The sequence below is a fragment of the Taudactylus pleione genome, unplaced genomic scaffold, assembly GCF_031769625.1.
Source record: "Taudactylus pleione unplaced genomic scaffold, aTauple2 ptg000485l, whole genome shotgun sequence".
NCBI classification, from domain to species: domain Eukaryota; kingdom Metazoa; phylum Chordata; class Amphibia; order Anura; family Myobatrachidae; genus Taudactylus; species Taudactylus pleione.
This window is the reverse complement of record NW_028284887.1, coordinates 7,681,863-7,705,789: the sequence shown is the minus strand read 5'-3', so window position 1 is coordinate 7,705,789 and position 23,927 is coordinate 7,681,863. Positions and strand designations below refer to the sequence as shown.

The 23,927-nt window shown below is 45.0% G+C and overlaps 1 protein-coding gene across 1 annotated transcript in view; it reads left to right on the top strand.

The window, feature by feature from the left end:
- The first annotated feature begins 6,002 nt into the window (after positions 1-6,002).
- The window catches only part of AIPL1 (AIP like 1 HSP90 co-chaperone), a 142,768-nt gene continuing 124,843 nt past the window's right edge, over positions 6,003-23,927 (top strand). The window contains exon 1 of the mRNA XM_088449457.1: positions 6,003-6,107. Within this exon, the coding sequence (XP_088305583.1) occupies positions 6,012-6,107 (96 nt within the window). The 5' untranslated portion in view covers positions 6,003-6,011. The remainder of the gene's footprint in view (positions 6,108-23,927) is intronic.

Genomic DNA, 23,927 nt, shown 5'->3' with positions numbered 1-23,927 from the left:
AGACCTAAAGGGGTGCTGTAGTGTTGTCCAGGGGGTGCTCTGTCCATCAGGGGTGCTCCCCCCAAGTGCTAAAAAAATAATATATTTTCTGTGTTTGTGAATTGTGTGCGCAGTAGCCGCACGTGCATCAACAAAGTAGTGCCAAGCGTGCGCCTGTGTCATAAGTAAAGGGCCGGCTGGCTTGACCGTTAAGGGTGCTGTAACCCCCGAAAGTACACTCCAGTCCAAACCAAAAAAAAAATTATTTTCTGTGTTTGTGAATTGTGTGCGCAGTAGCCGCACGTGCATCAACAAAGTAGTGCCAAGCGTGCGCCTGTGTCATAAGTAAAGGGCCGGCTGGCTTGACCGTTAAAGGGTGCTGTAACCCCCAAAGTACACTCCAGTCCAAACCAAAAAAAAAATTATTTTCTGTGTTTGTGAATTGTGTGCGCAGTAGCCGCACGTGCATCAACAAAGTAGTGCCAAGCGTGCGCCTGTGTCATAAGTAAAGGGCTGGCTGGCTTGACCGTTAAAGGGTGCTGTAACCCCCGAAAGTACACTCCAGTCCAAACCAAAAAAAAATTATTTTCTGTGTTTGTGAATTGTGTGCGCAGTAGCCGCACGTGCATCAACAAAGTAGTGCCAAGCGTGCGCCTGTGTCATAAGTAAAGGGCCGGCTGGCTTGACCGTTAAAGGGTGCTGTAACCCACAAAGTACACTCCAGTCCAAACCAAAAAAAAAATTATTTTCTGTGTTTAGCCGCACGTATATATCAAATCGATATAACATAAATGGAGGACCAAACTTTCTCCGATAAAAATAAAATAGAGAAAGATCAAGAACCACTTCCTCCTAGTGCTGAAGCTGCTGCCACTAGTCATGACATAGACGATAACATGCCATCAACGTCGTCTGCCAAGGCCGATGCCCAATGTCATAGTAGAGGGCACATACAATCCCAAATGGCAAAGTTCAGGAAAATGACCTTGAAAAAGACATTTAAATCAGCTGAAGAGAAACGTAAACTTGCCAATATGCCATTTACGACACGGAGTGGCAAGGAACGGCTAAGGTCGATCCCTAGTATGTTCATGACTAGTGGTTCAGCTTCACATGACGATGGAAGCCCTCCTCCCACTAAAAAAATCAAAAGAGTTAAGCTGGCAAAAGCACAGCGAAGAACTGTGCTTTCTAAGAAGATATCACAAATCCCCAAGGAGAGTCCAAGTGTGGTGGTGGTTGCGATGCCTGACCTTCCCAGCACTGGACGGGAAGAGGTGGCTCTTTCCACCATTTGCACGCCCCCTGCAAGTGCTGAAAGGAGCACCCACAGTCCACTTGCTGATATGCAAATTGAAGATGTCACTGTTGAAGTACAACAGGATGAGGATACTGGTGTAGCTGGCGCTGAGGAGGAAGTTGGCGAGGAGGATTCTGATGGTGATGTGGTTTGTTTAAATCAGGCTCCGGGGGAGACAGTTGTTGTCCGTGGGATGAAAAAGCCCATCACGGTCATGCCTGGGCAGAAGACCAAACATTCCACCTCTTTGGTCTGGCAATATTTCTATCCAAATCCGGACAACAACTGTCTTGCCATATGTACCATATGTAAAGGTGAAATAAGTAGGGGTAGGGACGTCAACCACCTAGGAACATCCTCCCTTATACGGCACCTGCAGCGCGTTCATAAAAAGTTACTGTCAAGTTCAGAAACTTTGGCTAAGACCGTAAGCAGTCCAGGGACACCTAAATCCCGTTGTCCTGTTGTATCCAAGCACCTGCAAACCACACCGTCAACTCCCTCCTCGTCAATTTCCTCCTTAGTCAGGATCGGAAGTAGTCCTGCAGGCCATGTCACTGGCATGACTGACTCTCCTATCCGGGATTCCTCTGGAGGATCCTGCATTGCTACGCCTACTGCTGCCGCTGCTGCTGTTGCTGCTGCTGGGAGTCGTTCATCATCCCAGAGAGGAAGTAGGAACACCACTACTTTTACTAAACAATTGACCCTCCAACAGTCCTTAGCGAGGAGGATGAAGTACGACAGCAGTCATCCTGAAGCAAAACGTATAACTGAGGCCTTGACTGCTATGTTGGTGTTAGACGTGCGTCCGGTATCCGCCATTAGTGCAGTGGGATTTAGACAATTGATGGAGGTAGTGTGTCCCCGGTTCCAAATCCCGTCTAGATTCCACTTCACTAGGCAGGCGATACCGAGACTGTACAGAAACGTCAGAAAAAGTGTCCTCAGTGTCCTGAAAAATGCCGTTGTACCCAATGTCCACTTAACCACGGACATGTGGACAAGTGGAACAGGGCAGACTAAGGACTATATGACTGTGACAGCCCACTGGGTAGATGTATCACCTTACGCAGCAACAGCAGCAGCATCACCAGTAGCAGCATCTCAGAAATGCCAGCTCGTTACAAGGCAGGCTACGCTGTGTATCACCGGTTTCAGTAAGAGGCACACCGCCGACAACCTCTTAGAGAAACTGAGGGAAATCATCGCCCAGTGGCTTACCCCACTTAGACTCTCCTGGGGATTTGTGATATCTGACAACGCCACCAATATTGTGCGGGCATTACATCTGGGCAAATTCCAGCACGTCCCATGTTTTGCTCACACAATAAACTTGGTGGTGCAGAATTTTCTGAAAAGCGACAGGGGCGTGCAGGAGACGCTTTGGGTGGCCCGAAAAATTTCTGGCCACTTTCGCCATTCAGCGACTGCGTGCCGAAGACTGGAGCGCCAGCAAACACTCTTGAACCTGCCCCGCCATCACCTGAAGCAAGAGGTTGTGACGCGGTGGAACTCAACCCTCTATATGCTTCAGAGGATGGAGGAGCAGCAAAAGGCCATACAAGCCTATACATCCACCTATGACATAGGCAAAGGAGGGGGTATGCACCTGACTCAAGCGCAGTGGAGAATGATTTCCGTGTTGTGCAAGGTTCTCCAGCCCTTCGAACTTGCCACACGTGAAGTCAGTTCAGACACTGCCAGCTTGAGTCAGGTCATTCCCCTCATCAGGCTTTTGCAGAAGCAGCTGGAGAAAGTGAAGGAGGAGCTAAGACGGAGCGATTCCGCTCGGCATGTGGGACTTGTGGATGAAGCCCTTCATTCGCTTTGCCAGGATTCCAGGGTGGTCAATCTGTTGAAATCAGACCACTACGTTTTGGCCACCGTGCTCGATCCTAGGTTTAAAGCCTATGTGGTGTCTCTCTTTCCGGCCGACACAAGCCTGCAGAGGTGCAAAGACCTGCTGGTGAACACACTGTCAGCTGAAGCGGAACGTGACACGTCAACGGCTCCTTCTTCATTTTCTCCTGCAACTGGGGCTGCCAGGAAAAAACTTAGGTATCCTAAGCAACCCGCTGGCGGTGATGCAGGGCAGGCAGGACCAAGTTTGGACATCTGGTCCGGACTGAAGGACCTGGCAACAATTTCTGACATGTCTACTGTCACTGCATATGATACTGTCACCATTGACAGAATGGTGGAGGATTACATCGGTGACAGCATCCAAGTAGGCATGGCAGACAGTCCATACCTGTACTGGCAGGAAAAAGAGGCAATTTGGAGGCCCCTGTACAAACTGGCTCTATTTTACCTGAGTTGCCCCCCCTCCAGTGTGTACTCCGAAAGAGTGTTTAGTGCAGCCTGGAACCTTGTCAGCGAAAGGCGTAGGAGGTTGCTTCCACAGAATGTGGAGAAGATGATGTTCATCAAAATGAATTATCAGCTCTTCCAGGGAGACCAGCCTCCAGAAGGTACAGAGGGACCTGTGGTGGTGGATTCAAGTGGGGACGAGTTAATACTTTGTGAGGATGAGGATGTACACACTGAAGAGGGTGAGGAATCGGTGGATGAGGAGGATGAGGATGACATCTTGCCTCCATAGAGCCAGTTTGTGCAGGGACACATTAATTGCCAGCTTGTTTTGTGGGGGCCCAAACGAACCAATCATTTCAGCCACAGTTGTGTGGCAGACCCTGGCGCTGAAATGATTGGTTTGTTAAAGTGTGCATGTCCTGTTTATACAACATAAGGGTGGGTGGGAGGGCCCAAGGACAATTCCATCTTGCACCTCTTTTTTTTCTTTGCATTATGTACAGTTTGGGGCCTAGTTTTTCAAACTGCCATCCTGTCTGCCACTGCAGTTTCACGCCTAGATGGGTCACGTGTTTGTGCCGCCCACTCGTGTCGCTTAGCATAGTCATCCAGCTACCTCGGTGCAACCTTTTGGACATAAAAACACTATTGTGAGGTGTGAGGTGTTCAGAATAGACTGGAAATGAGTGGAAATTAAGGTTATTGAGGTTAATAATAGCATAGGAGCAGAAAAACCTACAAATTCTGTGATTTTAGCTGTTTTTATGCTTTTTTTCAAAAAAATACAGATCCAAAACACAAAACCCAGAACCCAAAACACGAAAGGGTGGTTTTGGCAAAACCAATCCAGATCCAAAACACGAAGAAAGATCCAGATCCAAAACCAAAACACAAAACACGAAAAGTGGCCGGTGCACACCCCTAATTAATACCAAAAGCTATGTTTTATTTTTACCTTTATTAAAAGTGTAAAAAATAAGAGTGCCGCCTCCAAAAAATAGAGATGCGCGGATTCAGATTAGTTCAGTTTTCCCGCCAAGTTCCGATTTTTCTCGCCAAAAATCGGGTCTCAGAAAGAGGCAAAACGTCATCTTTCATGGACAAACATCATCATTCCTGGGCAAAAGTCCAGGAGTGATGATGTTTGTCCATGAAAGATGACATTTTGCCTCTTTCTGAGACCCGATGTTTGGCGGGAAAAATGTGAACTTGGCAGGAAAATCCGAACTAATCCGAACCCACACATCTCTAAAAAAAAAAAAAAATAATCTTTTTTTTTTTTCTGATAAACATTTTATCAAAACAGATTGTCACCAGAAGGCATGACTGTAGCCCGAAGCATGGTCCCTCCATACTTTGCCCCTGGTTCTACGATAAATATATCAAATTAATTTGAGAGTTACTGTAAGTTAAGAAACAGTTATAGGCACAATGCTACAGAAAATGTGTTATAATTATTGTGCTTTTCCCTATCAAGCTAGGTACACACTGTCCGATTTTTTTGATCTGCAAATCGAAAGCCACAATATCTATGCTACACATTATGCAATATTTGAATAAAAGTTACCGATTTTTGGCCACACCACACTGATTTTGCACATGTCTGGAGGATAACGTAGTCACAGGAAAACGTAGGAAATATGGGCAGATTAGTGAGAATGCACACACACTGGTCGACAGCGGGATATTGAGGCTGAGATTTTCTGTATTTGCCGACAGATTGGATAATCAATGGAATGCGTTTGTGGGCATTTTTTAGCCGTTTATTGGCAAACATCAAAACAATTGTTCAAACACACTATACAATAAATCAGGCTGATCACCCGATTATTGGCAAATCGGCCCAATAATTGTATAGTGTGTACCTAATTTAAGATTATGATTATTCTGCTTTTCGCTACAAAAGCTTGCACACGAGTAATGGAAAACAGTGCTATGTAAAGCATAGATTAAATGTTGTACTTCTTTGTTGCTCTTAAAAGAGTATCAAAAATATGTTCTCAAAGCTTCCTTGCAGCACAATGTTCTATGCCGTTAATGATTGTTCTCATTAAACTCCACCGTAAAATGCATAGAATTAAATCCTGTATCTACATTACCTGGCCGAAATAGTAGAAAAATGAGCAGCAACGCTACGCGAATCATACTGTTATCAATTCTGGAATATGACCCAACAAAACAGAAAAATACATATCTGTCTGCACATATATTATTTCCCTATGCCGCATAAAGACAGAGTTGGAATATGTGTTATATAAGAATACTAGGATTTCTGACTAAGGCAGGCAATCTGTCCTAAGACTGCTAAATCCCCTGGTCTTATGCTTTCAAGGCAGCTTTGTAGATCCTTCCTTATCTCTATATAAAGGTTAATCTCCCAGCCTGAATCCATTTTTATCCTCAGATAGCAGGTACAATGGAGGAAGCAATAGGTTTGAACTTGGAAGGTGTGAAAAAGAAAATTTATCATGGAGGAACAGGAGACCTACCTAAATATATCACTGGATCAAAGGTTTGTTTCCCTGTGCCTTAACTTTGCAAGTACACAAGTCCTTGTTTCTCTGATAAATTACTGTTCATTGATAGGGGCAGTGCAAGAGAATGCCACTGAACAATATATAACTACGATATGTCTCTGTTCTTTGCCTGTGACCCTCTTTTTACCACCCTTAGTGTAATGATTCATCAATTATATTATTACATGTTATTTGGTTTCTTCATTGTTAATTTTCTATTACTATAACTTATATTTAGAATTCATTATTTGTTCTATATCTGTTCTATGTAGTTTGTATAGCAGACTTCGGGCAGGTTTTGTAAACATATTATTTACAAAGAATCTTCATTCTTAAAAACATAGCTGTGAAATTGCTAATTATTTATATGTTGAGAAACACTATCTGTTGCTGCATAATCTTTGTAAATTCAGTGGTAAACATGCCAATAGATTGTGGTACTCATACTTAATGACAATAGTTATTTATTTTTATTGTATTTTAACTGATTCATTAATTATCAATTACTATAGTAGTAGAGTTATTATCAGAAATCCACAGCAATGACACTGCACAAAAAGCATCACAGCACGGTAGAAGCTGAACTAATTATGCAAACATAACAAACAGATAAAGCCTTTCTCATCTACCCTCTGTGCGTTATGAGTCGTATGTTACACATGGCGCATGAGAGCTACCGACTCCCGTTCAACTCGCCCAGCGTCGGGCATCTTATTCACGACAAATGCGTATTATTTGCAATGCGAATACGTACAAGCAGACTTTGCTGACTAAAATGATATGCGGCATGTGTATGTTCTGTGTGCAGTTGAGTCTGTAACATCATCATAACGGAACATGGTGGGGAGAAACAGCCGCTGGCACTGTAACATAGAATTTTTTTATGCAGATACAGCTGCAGTCATACATGGAATATACTGGACAAATGCTGTATTTCATTTTAATCAGCAAATGGCGAAAAAGACACACACAAAGACACTCGACATGAGTAAACTCGCATGGGACTGTCACTAGGCGTGACTAGAAGGGCTGTTTTTCATGCACTGCAGCAACAACGACGGAGGACACATCTGTATTTAAGCTGATGCTGCAAGAATGTGGGTTCGTACTGCCAGAGCCTCTTTTTATGCATTGTACAATTTACCAATACAGTTTATCTATTGCTATGTGAAAACCTGATAATTGCAATCTGTAATGCAGTATTTTTTTAACTGCAGTAAAAAGAGGTCTGGCCTTTGAAACATACAATTTGGGGGAGTGGTATATTGGACTTGGGCAGAACAGAATATGGGTATGGCCAGGTGTATCCAAAACTTTCTAACTGCGATGTTTGCAGGCATTTATTTCAAATTACATTAGAAAATACTTTTTTCTTATAATTGCCTTAAGCAGTAATGGGCAACAAACTGCATTAGGGCCTCATGCAGTCTTCAAGCTGTCACTTCTAGCTCTCAGTTCCTTTCTGCTTGGCTGCCATATTTGTTTGATATACGTAGCTTGTAATGCTTGTTTAAAAGTAAACGTTTGCTGGCAAGTTATTACAAATAGTTATCTCATTGTTTAAATTGTAATGATTTAATTTACTACTGAGATTATGAGTAATGTGTGGCCCTTTTGGAGGTCACAGGGCTGCCCAATGCAACTCCCAAAGTGTATCAAGTTGCCTATCACTGGCCTAAAAACTGACTTACAAACAAAACCATCAGACCATCTGAACAGTAGAAGCACAATAATATTAAAATGTTACTCTGTAGCAAAACCACTGCAATTACAAACAATACCAGCGCTAAGGAAGAACATAAAGCAGCACAACAACATCACTACCGATGGCACCGTGCGAGGCGATGGGGGATCAGGCGATCCCCACAAACGGTGGCCGACCGCCCGATATGCCGGCTCCCCCCTCCTCCCGCATAGCGCTGCCTGGGATCGCACATCGCATCCCCTGATCAACTGTTCCTGCAGTAAGATCAGGGAGTGCGATGTAGACCCCACGGGAGCATGCTTTGTCCGATATCATGGCCATACACGGTGCGATATAGCAGCCGAATCATACCAATCCGTTGGATCGGCTGCTTTATCTCACCGTGTATGGCCTGCATAAGTGTGGGTTTTTTTTTACTGTGATCAGCCTGTGATCACAGAAGCCTATTCTGGGCTCTGCTTTCCCTGTCAGCAGACAGGAAAGTCATAGGTATGCCTATTGGGCCTGATTCAGACCCGGTCGATGTTAGGCCACTGCGCATGCGCACCCTGGAGCCGGCTCTGACGTGCGCATGCACGAGACCCGGCTAGCGACGGGTGCTCCGTCGCTCCGGGTCTTGCACCAAAAGGGGGCGGCTGTCGATTTTGATCGACAGCTCATACTGTTTTGGAGGCGTGGCATGGGGGTGGCTTCACAAACAGAGGCGTTCCCATGCGAACGCCTGCTGTTTGTGGGCGGCTCCACTGACATCACTGGTGATGTCAGTGGGGCTTGCAGCCACGAGACCCTACCACAAGGGTCTCGTCGCAAGCTCGATGGTCACGATGGTCTTGACCATCGCGACCATCATCCTGGCTGCGCGCAATAGCTGTGGGTGGTCACCCATAGCTATGCGAGTGGCCAGTAGGCCGCTCAAAAAAAAAAACGCCCTGATTCAGAGCGAGCGCTCTTTCAGAGCGTCCGGCTCTGAATCAGGGCCATAATCCTTTGAGATCTCGGCTGACAGAGATAAAGCCTACTGAAGATTCTGTTCAAATTTCAATGGTGTCTGTTTTAAGCCTTTGAGACAGTGGCAACTAATTAGATGACTGCAGTCACAGCGAGACTCCCCTCTCTGTTTTAAAATTCTGTACGCACTGATGAGTAGTAAATAAAATTGCCAGTGGGCTCTCAGTGTTTGGTCACTATTCTTCTAATGTGGAGGAGAGAGGTTAGGTGACTGTCCATTTAAAAATTTTAAAGAACGTTTTTTTTTTTAAAACCTTTACTTCTCTGTTTGTTTGGGGGGGGTTAGCTCTATTTTTATCACTTTCTTTCTCTACAGTATCACCTTTTTAATAGCTAGTCTACCTGCTTCTCAAATGTTTCACACCTGTTAACTCTCCTTTTAGTGACTTCTTAAATGCTCCCCCTCTTAACATTTGTGATTTTTATATGTCTGGCTATTTTTGTCTTTGGAATATTCAAAAAGTAAGGAATTAAAGGTTACTAGTCTTTTCCAGATTTGGTAAATAGCAAGTAACTTTTTAAAAAAATAGTTATTTACATGGTCATTTCTGCACCATTACTAGATTATCAAAGTTTTATACGCTAAGCCAGTGGTTCCCAAACTGGGTGCAGTGGCACCATGGGGTGCCTCGGGTTGGTGGTCCAGTAGCAAATAACATAATTTTTAGTCAGTGTGATAGGCAAAACCAATGCCAATGGCTGCCAATCAAAAAATATGTGGACAAAAAAGCACAGCCCTGTGAACCAACACATAACTGAACCTAGGGGGTGACATATAAGTACAATTTACTTCATTTAATTTTTTCTGAATTTCTCTGTAAGAAACTTTTGGCCCAGGGGTGTTGTATGCGCACAAGAGCCCAGACGTCCGGTGGACGGAGCCGGGCAGGGGTGGAAGGATCCAAAAGGATCCCTTCTCGCTACTCTGGACTACTTCCCATAGGGAAGGAGCGGGAAAATGCTCTCGAAGATGGAAAATGCTCTCGCAATCAAGCGGGTCATTCTGGTGCTTTACTCTTTTGATGAATGGCCCGAAAACTTATTTTCTACAATTCCAGGTGAAAATCTTCATTTTCACCTGCTTTTGTAAAAATTAAGTGATGATGGGGCCCCAGTACTATTGAGGGGATGTGGCCTAATCACGGGAGGCGTTGTCACGCCACCTTAGAAAAAAAATGAAAGAATCCTATTTGCGCGCCAGGGAGGGTGTGCAATCAGTGTGATCGCTCCCCTCCACAGGCAGAGGAGACTGCTGCATGTGCTGGGCTGCTGACAGGGAGGAGGGCAGGGGGGGGCATCAGACCCGGGCCTGGGTAATCTGTACCAGCCCGCCCCCTCGTGGTGCCCATGCTTGCCACCTAGTAACAGCAGCCATTTCTAATGTTTTCCTCATTTTGCGCCAGGGAAGCATGATAAATCATGATGTGGAAGCAATAAGTAAGATCTGTGTATAAAACAAATATCAGAGGGGAAATCCCATGTGAAACAAATTATACTGTAGAAACATTAGGTGAATGTTCTCTGGTTATTTCTGATTGCATTGTGGGCTTTTTTTATTTTACTTGAAGTTTTGGAGGGGAAGGATTAGACTGTTCCATAATTTTATATTTTCCTAGATTTTCAGAGTATCAGAACATTTCATAGTAAAAGAGTACTGCCTACAGGGCTGCCATCAGAGATTGTTGGGCCCGGGACTCACAAAATAAACAGGGCAGTTTGTCAGAGATGGGCGTTGCTGTGGACAATGTGCATAAACCAGTTTAAAACAAATATCAACGTTTGAGCTGTGGGGGTGGGTGTTAACATGTCAATCTATAATACTCAGTAGAAGTGATGGTGATAGAGCAGGGTGAGGGTATGATAGTAGGGTGAGGGTGGGAAAGCAGGGTGAGGGTGGGAAAGCAGGGTGAAGGTGGGAGAGCAGGGTGAAGGTGGGAGAGCAGGTGGGAGAGAGGTTGGGAGAGCATGGTGGGAAAGCAGGGTGAGGGTGGAAGAGCAGGGTGAATGTGGGAGAGCGGGTGGGAGAGCAGGGTGAGGGTGGGAAAGCAGGGTGAGGGTGGCAGAGTAGGGTGAAAGTGGTAAAGCAGGGTGAGAAAGCAAGTTGGAGAGCAGGGTGAGGGTGGGAGAGTAGGGTGAAGGTGGTAAAGCAGGGTGAGAAAGCAAGTGGGAGAGCAGGGTGAGGGTGGGAGAGTAGGGTGAAGGTGGTAAAGCAGGGTGAGAAAGCAAGTGGGAGAGCAGGGTGAGGGTGGGAGAGTAGGGTGAAGGTGGGAGAGCAGGGTGAGGGTGGTAGAGCAGGGTGCAGGTGGGAGAGCAGGGTGAGGGTGGGAGACCAGGAGGCTATGTACCTGGTCTGTCTATACCACAGGAATAGCTGGATATGAAGTGGGATCCCCCGCAGCCTCTCCTGCCCATCTGAGCTCTTCACCATCACGCGGTAGCGGATGCAGACTGATTCTCCCCCTGTCATTTCTGCTCTCTCCCCTGCCACTGCTGCTGCTGTTCCTCCCTCTCCCCTGGCTGTTCTCTTCCCGGAAGGCTGCCCTCTTCCAGCTGTCTGGCGGTTGCCAGACTGCGGCTCCTGCTTCAAGCACGCTGCTGCCACTAACACTCTCCCGGATAGAGAGAGGGGCCTGGGTAACAGCAGTATTTCTAATTTGAAGCCGGCCGCCGCAGCGGCGGCTATTGAATGGCTTGCGGTACCTCTTACAATTTCCCCAGGCGCTTATCAGCACCGCTGCCTTTCGGGCCCCCTTTCTGCCCGGGCCCGGGACTTTAAGCCTGGCAGTCCCCCCCTGATGGCGGTCCTGACTGCCTATTATCATTCTTTCTTAAAAAGAAAGAAAATATACTATAGTATTAGATACATTAAGCAGTAGAGATGTGCGGGTCCGGATTTAGGGGTTCTAAGTAGAACCGAGTCAAGGTTCGGATTCAATTTTGTGACCCGGTTCGAACCGAGTCCTGGATTGGATCTGTTGCCAGTTCGGAATGGATTTAAAAACCGAACCCGTGTTTTGGATTCGGACATTTTAGCTGTTTTTATCAATTTTTATTGATTTTTATAAATTTCTAATTGATTCTTATAAATTTTTATCTGAATCCAAAACCAAAACACTTGAGGGTGGTTTTGCAAAACCAAAACGCGAAGATGAATCCAGATCCAAAACAAAAACACAAAGGTCCGTGCACATCTCTAGTAAGCAGTAGACTATAATAGAAGACATGGTGCTATATTTATCAATTATAAAGTTTTATAAATATAATCTCTTATCACCACTTATTGCAGCAATAAGAAAATAAAGTTCTCTGAGATGTACAAAAAATCACATTCAGGCACAGGGTTTCTAAAAAGAGCCCATCCCTCCAATATGGAAAGTGGTCTCTCAGTATTTTTGTGAGATGTAGCAACAAGGCCTCAACTGTAAATGCCATCTGAAGATGGCATTAGCTGCTGCCCCCAAAGTATCCTATAGGGGTTGCTTTGTGATTGGAAATGGAGAGATAAAGGGGCTTATGAAATAGGTTGCGACTTGCAGCTGCTGCTGGAACGCCTGCGAGTCTTCCTGTATTTTTAAAGCAACAATCATATTAAAGGCAAAACCAAGCTGGTTTTGCCTTTAAAATTATTGCCGTTTAAGAATAAGGTAAGACCTGCAGGAGTTCCCACAGTGGCTGCCAGTCACAACCTATTACATAAGCCACATATTCTGCAGTCTATCCATGTTAAATACAGGAGATCCTTAATATTTGTGACTGCCCCGTGAAAATTATGATTTTCAGGGGAAATCCTTTGAGGGGGGTGTAAATAGACCCCACCCCTTTCCTTGGAAAAGTCCATGATTCGCTGGTCCGTGAGGAGGGGGCCGGGATAAATTACGCGAATCACTCCATTTAGCCCCGACCTCTCCTCTCGGGCCCGCAAATTCCCCATTAAATATCCCCATCCGGCCTGCTTCACTAGGAAGTGGGCAGGATGCAGGAGATCAGCCTACTCCTCCGGGGCTGTGGGGGGGCTACCCAAGAAATCGGGAGCCTCCTGCCACTTCCGGAATTGTAGGCAAGTATGATACAAATTCAGAGATGCAGAACACAGTAGAGTCATACTGCTGCATCTGCTATTTATATCCTACCAGCATAAAGCATGTATGTAACACAGTCAGCATTGGATTCCCTGACTGGTCACCTCCAAGATGGTTTGGAAGAAGGATATGTCAGTTCTACCTCAGTAAAAATAGTCATTGCAAGCTCCTTGTATAATGTACAGTGGAATGACCATGAACATTGCAGGAGGAATGTATTATGCACCTGGGATCCAGAATTAAATCTACCCAATGCCCACCTATTTCTGTGTACAGTGCAGACAACCACTGAATGAGACAAACAAGACAGCATCTGTAGCAGTAAGCGGTGCCTCAGTAATAACTGAGGGATTCAGTCAGTTAAATGTCACTCATGTTGTGACAAATCTGATATTAAAACTCTCCATGGATTTATACTCAAATATGTTTTCCTTGTTTTGAATAACTTTTAGAAGAGCTAAATCAGCGTATTTCTTAAGTTAATTAGGTTAAAACAGAAATTAAATAACTCCCTTGATCAATTGCATTTTTAATTGTGTTTTATTGCCAGTGTTATATAGGCCCATGGTGGCAGTGTCTTCTACACGGTGTAATTAATCTTGTTGTGTTTATGAGAACGTATTACTTTTACTTAAAAGTATTAAAGGGGAATGTATTCTGGCTGGATTTACATTATTTCCTTTCATTTTCCACCTTCTCTGTGCTGTCCCATGTTCCCAGCCTCTATATTTGTCAATTGGCACAAACACCATTTATGTAAAGTAAATACGAATGTGTCCCTGCACATCTAGCCTTAATATAGCATGCAGCGAGATATGCCTGGCAGGAGTGAGCCACCAGGTCCCGTGCAACTCTGCCAGTGTCGTGTGATGCGTCTAATACGCACCAGGAGACTGTGGGCCTGATTCAGAGCCGGACACTCTGACCAGAGCGCTCGCTCTGAATCAGGGCCCTCCTTCATGAAAATGGAGCGGCCTCTTGGACGCTCACATAGCAGTGGGTGGCCACCCACAGCTATAGCGAGCGTTAATGATGATGGTCGCGATGGTCAAAACCATCGCGACCATCGGGCTTGCGACGAGACCCTGCGGTAGGGTCTCGCTGCCGCAAGCCCTGGAGTGATTTTGGCTCTATCAGAGCCAAAATCACTCCCACTGAAATCACTACTGATGTCAGTGGGGCCGGCTTCAGACGGTAGGCGTTCCCATGGGAACGCCTCCGTCTGCAAGCCATGCCCCCGGCACGCCCACCAAAGGGGGCGTGCTCTCAATCAACATCGACAACATGCCCCCTTTGGTGCGAGACCCGGAGCGACGGCTGCCCCGTTGCTAGCCGGGTCTCGAGCATGCGCACGACGGAGCTCCCTCCGTCGTGCGCATTTGCAGTAGGGCACCATCGACCCGCTTGCGAGCGTCCTGCACTCGCGAGCGGGTCTGAATCAGGCCCTGTGCTCATTCATTTGATATGCAACACTTGTATATCTGTTTGCGACTGAGAGCCTCATTCAGCAAGGAATGCAGTTGCCAATACGCACTCAGACGATTGTTGCGTTCTGCACATACGTATGCATCACAGTGTGCGTGCGCGAACTAGCTGTTGCAATCGGGACTGTGATTGCAGTGACTGCACAGACCCATTACAGAGTGACTGACAGGAAGTGCTGTTTTTGGGTGGTGATGGAGGGGTGGTCAGCCAAACGCAGGCCTGTCAGTGCGTTTGAACGCCATTGCAGGGGCGTGCATAAATTATACACTGTGAAGCCATACGCAACATGAGGCCTGACAGCGTGCATGGAAGTTAGCAATTTCTGAATAAGGTCAGGGCTTGTGCAAGGGTGCGTGAAGCTACGATGGTACTCGATTGTACCAATGGTTTGGCAGTCTTGCTAAACATTACAGATGTGTGTAAGGTAAAGTGAGCGTCCTTATGTAGTGCTGAGATTGCATTGCGATCGCAGTGGATTAGCATACTATCGCAGTTGTACTGCATGCGTAATCGCTATTGCATTCGCAGTTGCGTTTCGTAGTGAATTAGGCCCGAGTCTGTAAATGGATCTTGTCGTGGAAAAAAGCTACAGCCGCTGCATTGTAGCACTTTGCATGCTGATTGAGAGACTCAGTTGCACACAGATATACAAGTGTTGCATATAAAATTAATCAGCACAGTCATCTGGTGCGTCCTCAGATTGCGACTTCGATGCATTTTAGGCAAAAAAAAGATGACTGGTGCTAGCAGAATCTCATGAGACCAGGCGCGCCAAGAGGGGCTGTTTGGCGAGATTGCAGCACGGACGCATGAAAACACACCTGTACATGAAAATACAGAATCTATATATTTTCAATTTAACTACACTGGCCGGGGTGAGGATTGTTGGGTGTTGGATGGTGCCTGGAGCCTATGATTAAATGACCATATAGCCCTTGGTAATATTCAATTAGACACGAATGGCTGGGGCTATTCAATTACTGCCCGCGGCAGCCACTTAACGCGGATTTCTGTTCACCTCATTCTAAGGCTCGACTGGAAATCTGTGTTAAATAGGGATTTCTGCCTTTATCGCAGCAGCTGCGAACACATTAACCCATAGCTCTGGGTACTTATCCCGGAATCTATGGGTTAACATGCATTAGCATCTGATTTACTGCGTGAGGAAAAGGGCTTTTAATTGAATAGCCTGCGACGTAAAACTCCGAGGCTATCACCATTAACGAGGCTAATTAAATCTTGCCCTATGAGCCATGAAAGATTTAGAAGTATATCTACTAAAGTGCAGGGTTTTAGAAGTGGAGAACCAATCATGTTGGTCTTGGCTGTAAGATTTATCCAGTTATTAATCTTCCATGTTTCCATATTCCATTGTCTTTCCTCACTCCAACCATATAACACCAATAGTAGTTGGACAGTATAGCCAATGGATTTTAATACCACTGCCTTGCAGTAACTGCAAAATAGATTTCTAAAAAGAAAAAAAAATCAGGGCTCATGTTTTTGCATGGATTGTTTTTTTTATAATTTGCATCCATCTTGCTGCCATCCCTGCATCAGCCTCACAGTGTATATATGTAAAAAAACCAATTTGAAAACATAGAAAGATTTAACCACTTAACTGCCTATTTATTTCCCCCAAAATGCTCATAAAATGTTGTTTTTGTCCTTCATTTAATTAAGTTTAGACTGTATTTTTTAAAATGGATTAAAATATTATATTGAAAAAAATATATCTAGGGGGTCACAAACCCCGTCTCCATAAGTACCAATTGTAATAGAACCTCCCAACAATGAATGGCAGTAGAACCCCCAGTGGTTGTAACAGATCCCAGTGGCATGATCCCCACAGCCACCAGTGTCCATAGACCCCCACTGTGGCACATCCCCCCCACCACCACTAATGTGTCAATGTAAATATAATAATCCACCACCCTCCCCCCAGGACCACTAGTTATTTTGTGAGGCTTTACCCCCCACACCTTCCCTTGTACCAATTACCCTGGCATTACCCCTTCCCCCCAACACTTACCCTTTCCCCATCCTGCAAAGAGCAGCAGAGCGTGGGTCCCGGAGGACTGATAATCAGTCCACCCTGCTGCAGCTGTTCTCAAATAGTGATCGGAGCAGAGGGTGGCGGAAATAAAGTTCTCCTCATCGCATTTAGGGCCTGATTCAGACCTGGTCGCTAAGCTACGCTCACTCGCTAGGGTTGATTATCGCACATCTGCGCATGCGTATGCTTCAAAGTATGCATGTGCGAACCAGTCACTGTGGCCGGGAATTGTGCGCTCGTAGTACACAGACTTGACGCTACTTTGAGTGTAACGATACTGGATCAGAACCTCTATACACTCCTTCCTATACCTTCTAATATCCTGCCTATACCTTCTAAAGATGACACTAATTTGGGTATGCAGTCATACAGTAAATAAAGACTTAAGACCTGCAATCTGTGGTTCCAAAGCACAAATATTATTCAGGTAAAAGTACAGTCATACCCCTTTCACACCAGAGCAAAAACCTGGGTTTTTGCTGGGTCTACCCGGGTCGCAGCTCAGTGTAAAAGGGTCCCTGAAAAATAACCTGGGTCAAGTGACCCTGCAATCCAACCCAGGTAGCTACCAGGGTTGGACCCAGGATGGACCCAGGTAATGGTGCAGTGTAAACGGTGCAACCCAGGTTATCTGACCTGCATCATGCCTAAAATGAGCGGATTGGTGGTTGTCGAGCATTCACCTCCCACTTTTTATGACCTCACAGGTTTAGCAGGGCAGACCTGAGTTCAGTGTGAACAGGGCTGACCTGGGAGTAACCCAGATCAAAGGTGCAGTGTAAATGGGTCTGACCTGGGTCTGACCAGGGTTGAAACCATGTCCAAAAACCCAGGTCGGACCTGGGTTTTTGGTGGAAAAGAGGTATCAGTTACACGCTATTGATCGGTGCAAAGGAATTATACAGACCCAAGTACAGTATACATACGCAGCGCTTCCGGACCAGATGTTAGGCATCAGCAAGAAACCCCTCATCTATCAGCATTCAGCAGGAAGACTGAAGACCCACTGTTGGAGCACACATATTTATATCCCCCCAGAATAGACCGCACAATAGAGAAGTTTGTTGCTGATGTCATTGGTTCCCAGGGAGGAAGCATCTGTTACAGAGAGTTTAACAGGCTGGTTCAAATAGACTCACACAGCCTCTAACAACTGGGGGTCTCTGCCCTCCCACCCCCATGCAAAATCCTAACAGTTATACATTTTGTTGCTTGAAGTCTCTGTGGTCCATAAGTTGAGAATGCATGATGCGATCTCCACACCGATAGTACCGGAATTCTGTTGAAAGAGGACGCATCAGTACGAAACCAAACACGGCTTTCTTAGCATGTATAAAACCCTAGTTATCAAATATCTTTATTTCACAGCATTTATACTAACTGAACTAACTTAAATCTTATACTTTAAAGCTTATGAAACCTTGTATGTGAATATGTAATGTGTGAGTATGCAGGGTTTGATATAAGGACGCTAGTTAACTTGGTGCGGGTGCATGCGCATTTAGCTACTAAACGGTGTTTTCATATAGGGATTTATGCATTCGCTAATATGCGACTAGTTAGCGCAATTGTGCTTATTACTGTGTGTATGGGAAATGAGGAAGGATGCAATCGAAGGGTGCTTAATAGTAATATCGCCATATGTACTTAAATGTGAGTTTATCTAAAATGGCGCTTGGGCAGCCATTCTGAAAATGGCGTCTTGCGATCTAATTTCCAAGATGGCGTATTGCGGCCAGTCGCAAGATGGTGTCACCGCGATTCAATTTTAAACTGATATTGTCTCAGCCAATTTTCCAGCTTTGACAGTCCACCCTTTGATAGCAAACAACATGCTATCACAATCTATTCTCTGAGTTTTAATTTAGGCTTACATTTACATATTATTTCGTGTTATTATGGGATGGCACAAGGTGGTTCTTAATCCATCAATAATGTGTCTCTGGGTGAGGATATAAAACTACTATTATACGCACACCGCGGATCTTGGAAGATTATGTGAAAGGTGTGGGAATGCACCAGTCTTATAAAAGCAGTCTTGAAGGGGAATTGAGACTTTACATTATCTGCGGTGTTTTAAAAATAACATTTCAATAATACATTCTATGCACGTCTAAATATAATACATCAAATGATGGTATTTCCTAGTTCAGGGTTGTAATGCAGTTCTATATTTACCTCGGTATTCATATTGTCATTACTGACCACCATCATAGTTTCGTTCTTGCGATTTATTCTATTTTTACATTTTCCACATTTCAATACAATAGGAACACACCGGACACATATGCCAATTATTATTATGACAATTAGTATAAGGATCAATAATTTGCCTATGCTATCGATCACTTCCTGGACCCATTCCCCTAGACCTGAGAACCATTTTACTGGGTTCAGCCATGAAACCCATCCTTCTATCTCTTCCCCTACTTACGAAACTCCCATTTTAGCTGCAGAATTTCATCCATCTTTCGGTCTATCACCTCCTTGGGGTCGCTGGTATCATTGGTGACATAGGTGCAACATTTTACTCCGAACTGGGTGGCTAACGTTACGCAATACCCTCCAGTAACAGCAGTTAAATAATTCAACACTAGCCTGTGTTGCACCAGTTCTTTCTTGTATGCTTGCAATTCTCTCCCTGTATACCTGAATGTGTCATTGTACATCTCGGAGATATTATCTATCAATTTAGCAAGTTCCTGAATATACCTAAAATTTAATGTACCCCGAGCAATCCTGGTGGGATCCAGTGCAACTAAAACTTGAACGCCAGTTGTCTCACTGATTAACTGAGTGGCTTTATGCACGTCACCAGGTATCATATTTCATTAGCCTCTATGTTCATAATTGTGTGTGAAGATATGGTGATGGTGTTTTTTTATGTATACCAAGCATTTCAACATGTGTGAGGGTCATAACTTCTGGGACTACTCTTCCCAGGTAACACAAACCTTCGGAACTCGGGGAGAGCCATTTATAGGCTTTTCTTCCACATATGAAATATACATTGTCAGGGAGAACATAAGGAATGGTATGCACTATGCATCATTATCATTAAGCACATTTCCCTTGCAAACAATCCTATTTCTGGGTCTTCCATCTGGTACATGCAAGTTTCTGTCTGTATTATTTTAGCACAATAACCATTTGGCTCCTTACCAATAATTTCTTTGATGGAACTCAGGGCCTGATTCAGAGCCGGACGCTTTGACCAGAGCGCTCACTCTGAATCAGGACCCTCCTACCTAAACTTGGAGCTGCCTCTTGGATGCTCGCATAGCTGTGGGTTACCACCCACAGCTTATGCGAGCATCCATGAAGATGGTCGCGATGGTCAAGACCATCGCGACCATCGGGCTTGCGACGAGACCCTGTGGTAGGGTCTCGCTGCCGCAAGTCCAGGAGTGCTTTTGGCTCTATCAGAGCCAAAAGCACTCCCACTGACATCACTAGTGATGTCAGTGGGGCCGGACCCAGACAGTAGGCATTCCCATGGGAACGCCTCCGTCTGGCTGCCACGCCCCCCGCATGCCCACCAAAGGGGGCGTGCTGTCAATCAACATCGACAGCACGCCCCCTTTGGTGCTAGACCTGGAGCGACCGCTTCCCCGTCACTCCCCAGGTCTCGCGCATGCGCACGACGGAGCTCCCTCCATCGTGTGCATGCGCACTAGAGCACCATCGACCCGCTTGCGAGCGCTCGGCGCTCGCGAACGGGTCTGAATCAGCCCCTCAATGTATACCTATACCTAAAATGTTTCACAACTGATTTAATTGAGCGTAACAGATCATGGTTTATGGACTCATTATCAGCTCTGTGTGAGAAGGTCATCGTCTGATTAATCCCCATCACCTCCCAACTCCCGGGTTTATTGGGGTTGGTTATGTTTAAATACAAAAGTGATCTATCTACTTGGAATTGATAGAGTTTAAAATGAGGTGGTTTGGATGAGAGGAATTTTCCATCCAATGTTTTCCCTTTCTGTAATTCTAAAATTTCCGTGGTATTCAGCGGAAATGGCACCAACCCTACGTTATGCTGTCCCTGTGGCACGTGTGAACACACCCAGCAATCTGTTTGATTTAACACTTTGCCTACCATGCTATGATAATCCTCTAAAGGATACCCACCCCAGTACGGGTTATATTTAGGTTGGCACCGTTGGATACAGTTCTCATCAACTAGGGACCCACAAAGCTCACAAATACAGGAATCTTCAGCTCCCATTTCCTCGATCGGTCTCCCATCACAGAAACTGGATATCCCCGAACCGACCAAGATGGTGAACACTCTAAAAGAGAATATGAAAATGAACACAGCAGGCCCGTCCATTGTCACAACAAAACCTGCAAGTTTCTTTTAGTTCAGGTATCTCACTACAACCTTTTCAATCCTCCCGGAACAAGCTCGTGAGCGACAGGTCCACACTATCAGCCTTGTCTCTGACTGATTCTCCACCGGTTGATTGACCTTTTTGCAGTGAGTGGAATGGACCCAGGTATCTCTCTCGGCCACCTTCAAAGGTGTAGTACTCGTCAGCAGCACCTGGTACGGACCTTCCCACTGATCAGTCAAACAACCTGAACGCAAGAAATTTCAGATCATTACATATTCTCCTGGTTCAACATCATGACAGTTAGTTTCAGGCATATCATTAGATAACAATTTCAGTTTCTGCTGATGTTGCTTTAACTGCTTACTCATTGATATAAGATACTTTACAGTTACCTCGTTGTTACCCTTCAGGTCATCCTGTGGACTTATGATCAAATGAGGTTGTCTACCGAACAATATTTCAAATGGGGACAGATTCAGAGGAGGTCTAGGAGTGGTCCTTATGCTATGTAGGACCAAAGGTAAGGCTTCTGGCCATCCTAGTCCAGTCTCTGCCATGATTTTACTTAACTTATTTTTAATAGTCCCGTTCATCCTCTCTACCTTGGCACTGTCTTGCGGTCGGTAAGGGGTATGAAGTCGGCTATTAATACCCATCAGCTTACACATATTTTGAAAAACATCACTTGTGAAATGAGTACCCCATCACTGTCGATGATTTTAGGGATACCGTACCTGCATACAAATTCCTGAACATTTTCTTGGCAGTAAACGCAGCAGTATTAGTGGCCGCTGGGTAGGCCTCAACCCAGTTAGAAAATACGTCTGTGCACACTAATACATACTTAAGGTTCCTGCAGGGTGGTAATTGGATGAAATCAATTTGTATCACCTGGAAAGGTACTTCAGTCGGTGGAATGTGGGACGGTTCGGTAGGGATCGCTTTCCCTATGTTCTTCCTCAAGCAGGTCAGACAGGACATTGGTATCTTTTCTGCTTGTGAAGAAAAACCTGGTGCGCACCAGTATGCCCTCACCAACTTGCACATACCTTGTTTACCCAGATGAGTCAGACCGTGTGCTGCCTCAGCCAGGCTGGGGTAATATGCCTTGGGGGCTACTGGCTTACCTTGACCGTCCCTCCAGAGCCCGGAGGACTCTTGCCCACTTCCCTTGGACTTCCAAATGGATTTTTCCTGAATTGAACACAAATTTTGCATCTCAATTAATTTCAGCATATCAATTGTTTGGAAAGACATAATTTTTTCAGTGGGAGAAAACATTTTTAACCCTGCTGCCCATTTTGCAGCTTCAGCTCTGTTGTTGCCCAGTGACACCGGATCATCCTCACATGTATGGGCTTTACATTTAATTACTGCCACCACTTTGGGCAGTTGGATTGCTTCTAAAAGATGTTTTATGTGTCGGGAATGTGCAACTGGTGTGCCTGCTACTGTCATAAAATTTCTCAGATGCCATAGAGCCCCAAAATTGTGCACCACCCCGAATGCATACCTCGAGTCAGTGTAAATGTTAGCAGATTTGCCTGCTGCCAGTTCACACGCTCTAGTTAGTGCTACTAACTCTGCCACCTGGGTTGAGTGAGGAGGACCAAGAGGCTTAGCTTCTATGATGTCATTTACAACAGCATAACCTGTACATAATTCATCTGTGTCTGTTTGTCTATGACAACTCCCATCCGTATAAAAGGTCACTTCCACATTCTCTAAAGGTGTGTCATGTATGTCAGGTCTAGCAGTAAAGGTCTGATTCAGAGATGTCATGCAATCGTGCGTATCATTATGTCTGCTGAACTCAACTCCTGACAGGAACTCCTCTCCTTCCACCCTTTGTACATCATGTTGTACATATGGTAAGTACATTGCTGGATTCAGCGTGCTGCAACGTTTAACAGTAATGTTTGCGGGTGCGATTAGAGCTAGTTCCCATTTAGTAAACTTGGCTGAAGAGATGTGTCTGGTTTGAGCTGAGTTCAACAGAGCAGATACAGCATGGGGAGTGTAGACAATCATATCATGACCCAATACTACGTCCTCACTTTTACTCACCAATAGAGCGGTAGCTGCTACACTTCTCAAACAGGTGGGGAGTGATCTTGCCACAGTGTCCAATTGGGCACTGTAGTATGCTACGGGCCTACTGGCATCACCATGTTTTTGTGTAAGGACACCTGCAGCACAACCATCGGCTTCCGTACAATACAAATCAAAGGTTTTTCATAATCAGGTATTCTCAATGCAGGAGCTTTTGTCAGACTATCCTTAAGATTAAGGAAAGCCTGCTCTGATTCCTCTGTGTGTATGACACGATCGGGCTTTGAGTAAGAGACTAATTCCTGTAAAGGTAAGGCCAAAATAGAAAAACCTGGGATCCACATTCTACAGTATCCACACATTCCCAAGAAGATACGAATTTGCTGTTGATTCTGCGGCAGTGTCATCTTTTGTATGGCCTGGATTCTATCCATTGTAAGATGTTGTAAACCCTGGGTTAGGCAGTGTCCCAAATATTTTACTCTGGATAGGCACGGCTGTAGTTTGTCCTTAGCCACCTTGTGTCCTGTATGCGAGAGATGAAGTAACAAAGTTTAGTATCATTTAAACATGACATAAACGAGTCAGAACATAACAATAAATCGTCCACATATTGAATTAAAACAGATCCATTGGCAGGTTTGAAAGATTGAAAACAGTCGTGCAATGCCTGGGAGAAGATACTGGGGCTGTCTATGAAACCTTGGGGATACCGTGTCCATGTGTATTGTAAACCTCTGTATGTAAATGCGAATAGATACTGACAGTCAGGGTGGAGAGGCACAGAGAAGAAAGCAGAACAGAGGTCAATGACAGTGAAATGGGTTGCGTTTGGTGGGATCTGCATCAGAATGACAGCTGGATTTGGCACTACAGGGAATTGGCTCTCTACCACCTTATTAACACCTCTAAGGTCTTGTACCAGCCTATAACCCCTCCCACCACTCTTTTTCATTGGAAAAATGGGACTGTTGGCTATACTAGCTCAATTATTGGAAAAACCCCTAATTCTACCTTCTGTTTTAGTGGGTACTGGGGAATTTTTGGAGCTTGCCTACCGCCTTTTAAATTTACCATTACAGGGCTTAAGT